The 11,328-nt window shown below is 38.1% G+C and overlaps 1 protein-coding gene across 5 annotated transcripts; it reads left to right on the top strand.

Annotated features, from left to right (window-relative positions):
• Positions 1-261: 261 nt before the first annotated feature.
• Positions 262-10,993, top strand: LOC118405925 (galactosylceramide sulfotransferase-like). 5 transcript variants are annotated; one of them, XM_035805778.1, is made up of 10 exons: positions 262-377; positions 3,784-3,857; positions 4,498-4,594; positions 6,150-6,199; positions 7,215-7,229; positions 7,260-7,570; positions 8,364-8,593; positions 8,809-9,087; positions 9,728-9,889; positions 10,834-10,993. In XM_035805778.1, exons 2-10 carry the CDS (start codon positions 3,844-3,846, stop codon positions 10,981-10,983), a joined length of 1,308 nt encoding a protein of 435 aa, XP_035661671.1. In that variant the 5' UTR covers positions 262-377; positions 3,784-3,843; the 3' UTR covers positions 10,984-10,993. The 5 variants fall into 5 exon arrangements, with proteins under 5 accessions (XP_035661671.1, XP_035661670.1, XP_035661669.1 ...); XM_035805777.1 differs by having other exon boundaries at positions 6,138-6,199; XM_035805776.1 differs by having other exon boundaries at positions 7,215-7,570.
• Positions 10,994-11,328: the final 335 nt, after the last annotated feature.

The following is an 11,328-nucleotide window of genomic DNA, read 5'->3' as shown; positions in this document are numbered from 1 at the left end:
ACGTGACGTGAATGTGCCCAGATTACTAGTATATTACTCAAGTAGGAAACTTGGCCTTCAGAGATATAGACACATAGATACGTGTACATAAAAACAAAAGAAAGAAAGAGGTGAACAAACAAAACAAAAACAATAATAGATCTGTTTGGCTTTGTGAATGTGTTCAGTGCGTGGATTCACAATACTCTGTAACAGTTGGTTGAACTGATAAATGTCGTGCAATCATTGGTTGAACAACTAATTGCCATTCTCTCATTGGTTAAACTGCTAATTGTGATGGACAGTTAGCATTGGTCTATTTTCTGAGCGGTGACTTTTGGACGTGACGACAACATGGCGACACTGGTAGGTTCGTGAGGAAAACTCGTTCTCAAAAGGTGAGACTATCCCGTCAATATTATTTCCAACAAACCAGTAACTATAACGTTAGTAGTTCACGTTAAATTCCATGTATATTAATGCGATATCCGAGCATAACATTCGATAATATCTTGATTTGGGCCGGGCTAGGATTTTTGTTTGTAACGTTAACGTTAATAAGGTCTGTGAGCGACGAATCAGAGAGTTTGCAGCTTATTTTCGCACAATTAGGCCATGTTGATTTGATTATATGGATGACATCCGCGCTCGCACCAATTTTCAGCCGTTTCCAAAAAAAAAAAAAGTTTTCCACCACACAATAAATTGTACAAAGCAGCTGTAAAATAAGCACAAATATTCCGTAGATTGTAAAAAAAGTATCAGAAAACAGATAATTAATCATAGTCTAATGCCATAGAATGCCAAAATAAATCTAAACTCAAAGAATAAGATGTGAAAGGACAGAAATAAAAAAATCTTCTGTTGGTAGGGGGAGGTACCAGTACAGAAATTCAGGTCCTGTTCTGGTCCAGAGGAAACTTGAGAACTGGCAATACTCAAAACAATGGTAATTGGTCAGTTTTGCTACAAAGGAATCTGTTTGGTGGACTATTGGACTCCCACTAGCATTTACAAATCCCATCTCCAAGTAATACGGGCTAACTGTCTTTGTACCTTTGACTGTAGAAACTTGGTACAATTGACTATAAACTCTACTTGACTTCCTCTTGCTGTCTTCTTGGCCCCCCGGTTAGACCCCAAATGCCTGCCGACATAGTGTGTCCATTTTGTAATTGGCGAAACTTGTTCCTCTGATTTTTTTTTCAGGTCTGTTTTTTTCGGATAGGTCCAAGAAGAAAAAAATGTCTTGCTCCCGTATAATGTACTGGTCCCTACACCTAACTGTTGGTATACCATACTATGTGTGTTTAGTCCTATGTTCAACCTTCCTGGCCACTTTGATTTCACACTGGAGGCAACTTTTTTTTTTTGCCAAACTTTTTTTTTATTCGCTCGCTCGCATCAATTTTGGAGTTCCCAGAGGATGTCATCCATATAATCAAATCAACATGGCCTTATCTTGAATACAAGTTGAGTTTCCGAATATTTGTGGTCAACATAATTTTATCTCTGGATGGATTGGAAAAAAATGATATTTTCTAAGTGGATAGGGACTGGAAGACGAAGGTCAAGGTCATTTTTTGGCCCTCTGGTATGTGGCCTTGGTACTGCAACAGAACCTACGGTTTTTGTATCATTTGACCTGAACGTGCTATGGTCTTGATAATTTGGTGGGAGATAGCTTGCGATGTAAGGGAAATGTATTTTTTGCTTGCTCTTGAACTGTTAAGGGCTCTTTTGTCAAAATCTTCCAAGAAGAATAATTGTAGAAAGTAACGGATTTCCATAATATTGACTGACCGTAATGATTTTTGGTATGAAGTAGCCCAATTTAGGACACAGATAAGAAGGTACTAGTACTAATAATGTAAATTTACGGATAACTTGCATAATTAATGAGGACAATTCATAGATCTACTGCATTCCATCATAGAACTTGTCTCTCAAACTTGTCACACTATGCAACTGAGAAAAAATGTGTGTAGATATAAACCATGCACTATGTAACTGAGAAAAAACGTGTGTAGATATAAATCATGCAAATAAAAACCTCATTTTCATAATTGATGAGAACATACTGTAATTACATAGTGGTAATTGATCGGAAATTCATACTTCAGGTATAACGAAGCTAACTAAAGGTCAACATTATCAAATATAAGTTTTGTAAATAAGGGTCACATATGCATAATCAATTAGGAAACACTACATTATCCTTCTTTGCTAAGGTACCTGAATAGCAATTGATGTCCCTCAGGACACAGATACATGGTTGTATGATATTTAGTATGCAATTAGCTTAGACAGAGATGCACATCATGAAGTGCAAATTATGCAAATTGGCATAGTTAATGAGGAAAAATTATATTCGCATTGTTTTCAAAAGAAGGACTCAAATACATGTAAAATATGTAGTTAATGGCAGGCTGAATATTAACAGATACCAACTATGCAAAAAAGTTCCTAGTTTGTATAATTAATGCAATAGTGCCATAATTCTTATAACTAACTAGTAAATGATTGGACCGTCAACATTGTAACCAGAGTGTGTAAGTTAGTCATAGGTGTATATAACCAAGCAATAGATTATGTGGATGTGGAAGTCATTTTCATATTCAGACTACTGTAAATGCAGAAATGTTCGCGGTGGATTAATGTTCGCGGTTTTTGCAGTGACCACTTCCCCGCAAAATTAAAACCACCGCGAACATTTTTCTATTATGGTACTTGACTGTCATTTACGGTGTTACCGCGAACTTAAAACCACCGCGAAAAGTCCTTTTTCTCGCTACCGTAAAATTAAATCCCCACGAACTTAAATGCATTTGAAGTATTTCATGGAGATATGAGGTCTCAGAACTCTTGTTTTGAGGTGTGTTCTGAGAATTAGAGACATGACCTGACATAACCCCCAGGATCATCCAAAAAGCTGTTGAACTTGTTTGAAGGGCAACATTCTCAAAGGATATTCTATATTTGCCATCATACTTTTGTCAAAATTGTCAAAATGATGTTGTGTTTGTCCAACACACTTCAGTTACTAACAGTATCTAGGAGATTGATATTGTCATGATAGTCCTAACAGTATCTAGAAGAGTAATATGCCGACAGTCATAGTCCTCCCACCCCAACCCTGTTTGGTTTATTCCTTTGTCACCTTAAACTTGTCAAACTAGTTCTGTTGCGCACCAAATGATACCAGTTTTTGTCCGATAACTAATCATAATATTAGCTAGAGGATTGTTGTAATTGTATCCAAAGTCACTTTAATTTTCTTTCAATTTATGTGTTTCTTTGGCTTTGACTTAACTGTGAGTTTGTTGTAGTCTGCCCTCCAGCTGTCCCCGCCCCATTTTCTAAATTCTATTCTCGGTAGTTTTAGGTAACCCTTAGGTGACATGTATGAATAGTTGCATTGGATTCTTCTGGTAAACTTGCATGGCTGAATATGGATAAAAACAAGTAAGTTAAATCCTTCTTTTTTCTTGTTAACTTTTCCATGCAGTATGCACCTTTGTTTATAGGGCCTTACATGTACACTTTCCAACAATGTGGTAAATGTCTTTTGATGACCTCACCAGTATTAGCTTCAAAATTTTTGAACAAATGGTACCAATTTTTGTCTGATTACTAATCATAATATTAACTAGAGGACCGTCGTAATTGTACCCAAAGTTTAAATTTTCTTTCAACTTATGTGTCTCTTTGGCTTTGTCTTAACTGTGAGTTTGTTGTAGTCCGCCCTCCAGCTATCCCCACCCCATTTTCTAAAAATAAGACAGCATTCTCTGTACTAATTAGGTAACCCTACATGTATGAATAGCTGCATTGGATTCTTCTGGTAAACTTGCATGGCTGAATATGGATGAAAACAAGTAAGTTAAATCCTTCTTTTTTCTTGTTAACTTTTCCATGCAGTATGTAACGTTACCTTTGTTTATATTAGGCCTTACACTTTCCAACAATGTGGTAAATGTCTTTTGATGACCTAAGAATTTGGTTAATGACTTTCGTCACCTTTTGGAAATTTGGATGTGATTCCTATGTAATAATTACTAAGGGGTAGATTGTGTATTTTGCATATTGAGCAGAGGTTTTGCTTCAGGGGGCTAGTAGTGAATTTTTGGAGGGAGGCAGATGTTAGAAATATCAATCCCTGATTTAATTCCTAACATGTTATAGTCTTGAATTGTTAGTATTTAATTTATGTTGAGTTAAACAAATCAGATAAGTTATTACTGCTATGTTTGATTATCTATTTTTTATGTTTTTGTGATTATTGTTAAGTTGAAGGGCTCCCTTGGGAATTAGTTTCTCGTAAACTGAAGGGACAACCCTATAAGATTAATAAATGAAATAAAAAAATAGATAAGATTATTCTATGCCATAGTCAACCTTGTTTGGGCCTTGATGATTTTTTGGTGAGGACAAATTTATCTTTAATATCAATATAATATCAAATCCACACAATTATTGTTCAGTACAAAGCATCGTCCCTTGTTCTTTACCACTTAGGTTGCTTCAGCAAAAAGTTTCGTCAAGCAAGCGAGCTCCATTGATGCTCCTCTTCTTTTTCGCTTTTGGAACTATAAATATGATCTACTTTGCACAGGTGAGCAAACTTTACATCTTGTGAAAAGAAGTATAGTAGTCTGCTTTGATAAGTAAGAGTGTTCCTTAACTTGCTGAAGGCACAATCTTGGAATTCTGCCAGGTCAAAGTACAAAAATGTGACTTGGGAAGTTTAAAGTCAACACCAATACTGTGAATTATATTATGTATACATAATGAATACACATACACATTATATATCTTATATATAAACTAGAGTTCGGCGACCTCATACCTCCATGAAAATTTAGAGCTTTCGTAAATTTCATTCAATTGACCAACACATTAACATAATTTATGCATGGTGTTGTTCATCATTGACTAACGTACACATGTCACAATCATAAAATTCCCATTATTGATCATAAAGCGGTTTTGAATTTTTGCATAAATTATGCAAATAAGTTCCTCATTACCATATTTGGTATCTGCTTATATTGCACCTATCATAATTAACATGTGTTACATGTATTGAGGTCCAGTTATTGAAAACAATGGAACTATACAATTTCCTCATTAATTATGCAAATTAAGTCCCCATTTGCATAACATGCATATCATTATGAACATCTTTGCCCAAGCTACTTGCATGCCTAAAATGATGCCAATCCGTCGTTCCTTTCTGCAGTTATCCTCTTTGAAGTGTCTTGACAAAAATGCCCCTGCAGTTCCACAATTAAATGTTAGGGGGCTGAAACTTGCCCCAATTTGTCATGGCACTAAAAGCTATCTACCACTTAAATATCAAGACCATAGCATGTCTGAAACAAGAGATACATTGAAAAAACTGTTATTATAGAATATTCTCATTAATTATGCAAATTTACTCCTATTTTGCATAATTAGTATCTTATCGTGTACAACATTGTCTAAGGTACCTACATACCAAAAATCATGAAAATCCATTGTTCCCTTCTTGAGTTATCCTCTTCAGAAGTTTTTGACAAAAATGCCCCTGCTATCCCAAAACTAGACGCTAGGGGGCCCAAACTTATGTCATTTCTTCCTGAGCACCAGAGCTTTATAACACTTAAAAATCGTGACCATAGCATGTTCAAAACACCGAGATAGCAAAACCGGAAGTTGCGCTGCAGTACCAAGGGGAGCCGCTAGGGGGCCCAAAATCTAATCATTTCCAGCTTTCATCACACACTACCAACACACCAAGTATGAAACCAATCCACTCAGCCGTTCTTGAGTTATCTTGTTTACACACACACACACAAACACACAGACAGACACACAAACGCGGGGTAAAATATAACCTCCATGACATTTCATGGAGGTAATGATTACATTAAGTACTTATATACATAACAACATGAGGTGTTCACTCCTACATATTAATTATATCACCTAACGAATTTTCCTCCAACAAACAATGTGAATCAAAATGTCTGTATTTGCTGAATAAAATGCAGATACTCATTTCTAGCTAGAGGTTATTTTCCAATGTGCATGCATATATCATAGAACAGTGATGCTTTCCTGGTAGAAGTAGTCAATGTCTGAGCAAAGTATTTTTACCTGTGACACCTGTTCAGATTTACTTTCAGAAAATCGACACAAGACCCCAAGAAAAACGTTTGTTTAATATCGGGGAGTGGTAAGTTTCGTTTTAAGATCAAATATCGTTTATTTGAGTTAAACTGCCAGTGGATCATGTTTATCTATCAATATTCTTCTCTTTCTTTTCCTTAGTTACAGCCGTCACATGTTGGATTAGTCCTATATATCTAATTCTAATATCTAATAATACCTAGTTTAGCCACAGGGGCGTTTGTCAGTGGAATAACCTTCCAATGACTTTAAAAACGACTCCAAATATTGCAACATTTAAGCGTATGATGAACCAAGAGCCGACCTCTGACCTCACGACCGGACAGATTATGGATAATGGCCTTAAATGTGTTATTTGTATGTTATGTGTTGATGTGTCATCCTCTGCGTGGGGAGTAATGCTGGTGATGTTTTATCCAGGGCCCCACTGTAAAGCAGTGTGGTTACACTGAGTTGGGCCTGGCTAAAGAAAACAGAATAAAGTAAAAAATTAAAAAATATATTGGAACACAATAGCAGGTTTATAAATTTTCTCATTAGATTCCGATTGGCATAATCAATATCTACCTCTATGAAACCTCACTAATGAGCTTTCTTTAACCAAGAAACTATGACGATGCGTCATCCCCTTCTTGCATTATTCACTTCCAAAGTCTGACATTAAACTTAAGCCCCTGCAGTCCAAAAAAGCAAGGGCCCAAAATAACACTGTGACAACTTCAACTCTAGGTCCCAACAGCTATGATCTACCACTCAAGTCCGGAAATACCGAAATTTGCCCTACAGGTCACTTGCAGCTCACAACTTGCAACTTGAGATATCAAACACGGAATTTCCGCTGCAGTACTGCAACAAGCTGCCAGGGGTTCTAGTTGTTTTGAGGTCTCATCAAGACATACCCACATAGTATTGTACGATCAATCCAGGCATTCTTGAGTTATGTTCGCTGGTCTCCTACACACACACACACACACACGTACGTACGTACGTACACACAAACGCTACTAAAGACATTTCGTATTGGGCAAAGATAATGAAAGAAATAACTAATAATTTTTCAGGAATTCAACGGAGACTACACAAGACAACAGAAAGGGAACTGCCGGTACACAAGAAAACAGAAAGGGAACTGAGAAGGCACCAAAGGATACTTGCAGCCCACAAAGGAAATTCGTCTTCATCAAAACTCACAAAACGGGCGGTTGCACCATAGTGAACATTTTCCAAAGATATGCCATCAAACACAAACTGTCTGCACTTCTGCCAGCAGCGGGGACTTTCTTCCCATGGCACTACCCTCCTGCCGAAGAGGATTACATCCACACCCCAGATGAACAGTATGACGTCCTGATGAACCACATGCGGTACAATAAAACATGGCTACGGACCAAGTTCCCGGCTGACACAGCCTACATATGTAAGGAACCTTCCTCCAGTGGCTTTATTGCAAAATAATAATATCATAATAATATCTGGTGTATTTTGCCAGCCAGTAGGTACCCAATGAGTAGTGAGGCTGATTAACGTGGTCGAGGTGTCTCATTGAGCACGCGACCCCCCTTTTATGTCCCTCCCGGAAGACGATTTCTTGGAAAGTTTTGTGAGGCTACAGCATCCGGTCGTCCTTGGTTGGGGGACTCCCATCCAGAACTGACCGGACTGCGCATTGCTTAACTTCCGAGACTGAGGGATCGGGTGTATCCAACGTGCCACACTGGCGTAGCTAGAAAAAAAGAACTTTAATAGTAATACCTTTAAGTCTTTTTGAAAACAGACTCTCTGAGGAAATTTGTTTAGAATACGTTTAACGTAGCTTTACTATTATTGTAGCTCTTAAGCTAATTGTGCTTGCTTTTCAGAGTAAAATAACTTGGGGCCTTAACAAACTTGGCTTAAATACCCTAATCAACTACTCTAAGTAGCTTGAAGTTGACCAGGGTGTTGGGCCGAGTTGGTACTAGTAATTAGTGCCAAAATTCTACTGATCCTGTAATACAGAAAATCTGATGAACGTGTATGTAGTGAACCCAACAAATTACACCTCTCTTGCTTGTATGAGAGCCAATGGGAATATCTGAGTACCAGGATTGAGTATAACAGTTCTTTGACTAAGTGCCTTACAGTTGTCCAATTAGTATTACAAAGAGATAAGGCATTACACCCCCCCCCAAAAAAACAATTTGTCATTTCTTTCAATATGCCAAACACAGCTGTCCTACGAGAGCCAAGCAGTCATCTGAAGTCGGCCATGAATTACTATAATCTTCCCAAGTTAATGAAGATCAAGTCTAAGAACCCTGTCCAGACGTTTCTGCAGGACCCGTGGAAGTACAAGGACCTGTCTGAGGCTTACTTTGACTTCTGTAATGTAACCTGGGACGGTACCAGGAACTTCCTGTCGTTTGATTTGGGGTACCCTACAGAGGGAGCTGAGGATAAGGTATTTATGTCTAGATTGCGCAAAAATCCTGAATCTGATTCTTTTTCGTTTCATTCTGATTCTTTGTCGTGATTGTACCGGTAATTTCGAAGTTCTTTCTACAATGTTTATTTAACTTGCCCTGACCATTTCCCTAATGAATTCTTACTTAAAAAGCACGGTATTAGTCCCGGCACATAAACTTGGCATGTTATCGTTTTCTCTCAATGAAAAAGGAACGAGCTCGTCGGTACATCAGTGAACTAGAAGCTGACTTCACGCTGGTCTTGCTGCTGGAACACCTGGACGAGTCTCTGGTTCTCCTCAGACGTCTGATGTGCTGGGAGGTGCGAGACGTTCTGTACGACATGACGCCAAAGAACAACCGGAACTACTCCTACAAGAAATACGTCCCCACCGCCGAGGAACTCGCCAACCTCCGCCTGTGGAAGGCCGTGGATTACTTACTGTATGACACGTTCAACGCCTCCTTGTGGAGGAAGATTGCAGCACAGGTGAAAGTTTTCTGAATATTTTGTACTGCTCGAGCAAAGGCTTAACTTTCTGATTACTGTAAAATCATTTTTTTTGTAGGGACTTGATTTTGTGTTTGGGGGGGAGCGGTGTTACCATATTTAAAGTTTGCTTTGAAGCAAATCCGTTTTAATCTTAGACATATTTGCAGTGTCATGATTTTACAGTACAGAGTCTGCTCACAATAAAAACTGCAAAAAATAAAACCTGGCCACAAACGTGAAAATTCTAATCAAAATTTGGACATCTGTCTTTTTCATAATTGAACAAACTTGAACATATTAATTTTTAATTACCCAGATGTTCTGAGCATTATCAACCAGCTGAGTTTGGGACCAGGCTAGTACATATTTCACTCCATTTATAGCCCTGGGTATCATTGTTCTAAGTTCTCATGGTCTGAATAACAGAGTCTCTAGTTAAATTATCTGTAAAAGTCAAACTTCTACCCTGCCACTGGGTTGAATACATAGGAGAACGAATGAAACTGTTCCTGCTTGGTTCGACAGTCATGTCCCACAAATTTTACTTGTCTGTGAGTGAGCTTTTGAGATAACCGTGGGAAGATTAACACATGATGTCTGTTGTCACAGCTTTCTGATTCATTTTTTGTTCACACAGGGTCCAGATTTCTATGACGAGCTTCACTACTTCAAGGAGGTAAAGCAACTTGTGAGCACGCATTGCAAAATGCGTGGGAAAGAGAACCTCAAAGTAGCAGCATCAAAATGGAGTCCTCAGTTTCAAGTGGACCAAAAGCTTTGCCGTGGCATGAAAGCAATGGTAGGTGTCACTGATTTTTCCACTATACATTTTGTATATAACTTTCTTATACTGCATGTCCACTGCTTGGATAGCCAAAATCTGCATCCCGAAATCACTTAATGTTGAGTATCAACCATCCAGTATGATTGAAATGTAATTGCAAGTTAAGGATATACGTTATGATCCATGGGAGGGTCTGCATACCTTTTTCACGCTACAGGGGTGGAGGTAGGAAATTTCAGATTTGGTGGCGAAAGTTTGTTGACCTACGACATCCTTAAGGGTGTTCCGGGGGCATGCTGAGTTCCTTGAAATTTTGACTCCATGAAACTCGATTCCATGATAATGTCGCTGACAGAAATTATGCCCTTGCTGGCATATAAGGATTTCGGCATCATAAAAGCAAGAAAACATACCAGAAGATTGATTAGCTTGCTGCAACTGAACATACAATCTTGGAGAGCTCAAAATTTTAAGGTTTTATGTCATACACTTTTAAATGGGGTACAATGGGAATGGGTTGTTGGCGCACACAGACTTAAGTTGTAACTTTGTCCTATTTAATTTATGTTCTATAAAAAAACATCAAACATTGTGCGTCAATTGATTGTTATTGATAAAGTCTCTGTATTGCGTTGTCATTTGCCAGATTGCCCTTGAAGTCACAATGGAGCAGCCTAGGTTTACTATGGAGGTTGTACCAAAATCTACCATTCTGTGTATGAGAAATTAAATTTAAGTCAATTTCCTGTAACAGTTAAGCTTTGCTGTCATTTGTTGCTGTCTTCCTAATGTTACTGTTAAGTGTTGCCTCCTTTATTTACTGTTTACTGCTTCCAGTGCAGACCCTTCTATGGACAAATGCCATCTAAGGCTACGTCATGAAAATGAATGTCCAAGATACAGTTTTCAGGTCTAGCTGCTGTAGCATTGATGATTCTCTGCTTTTGTATATTTTGTAGGTACCCAAGCTTTTGGCGACAATGAGAAAGAGTATGTGGGCAGCGACAAAACAGCAGAAAGGCAGGAAGATTGTTCGTATCCAAACCAATATTCTACGAATCATCCATGGACGACCAACACATAAATACAGGACTCATCGTAAGAAATAGAAAAAAATATCTGAAAAATCACGAGGTAACAGGCATGACCCATGGCTCAAATTACCGGTAGTATTACTAATGAGTACTGTTATGCTAGGAGATGTGAAAGCAACCTAGAATGATTTCTGAACGGTCACAGCTGCAGACTCTCTGTGAGTGAAAAATGTTCATGCAAAAATGTAGTCCAAATATAATTGAATGGAGTATTTAAGTCCCTTACAAGTTATACACTCTGATTTGTGACTGTACCATCGTTACATCAATAGAATGTAAAAAAACCTGGATATTACCCTGCAGTACCCCAAGCCACTTGGGGCCCAAAATGTAATCATTTTGTGTCTAATACGAGGTACC

This window comes from Branchiostoma floridae, chromosome 18 (assembly GCF_000003815.2).
Source record: "Branchiostoma floridae strain S238N-H82 chromosome 18, Bfl_VNyyK, whole genome shotgun sequence".
Taxonomy (NCBI): Eukaryota; Metazoa; Chordata; class Leptocardii; order Amphioxiformes; family Branchiostomatidae; genus Branchiostoma; species Branchiostoma floridae.
The sequence above is the reverse complement of the archived record's forward strand: the minus strand, read 5'-3'. Positions and strand labels throughout refer to the sequence as shown.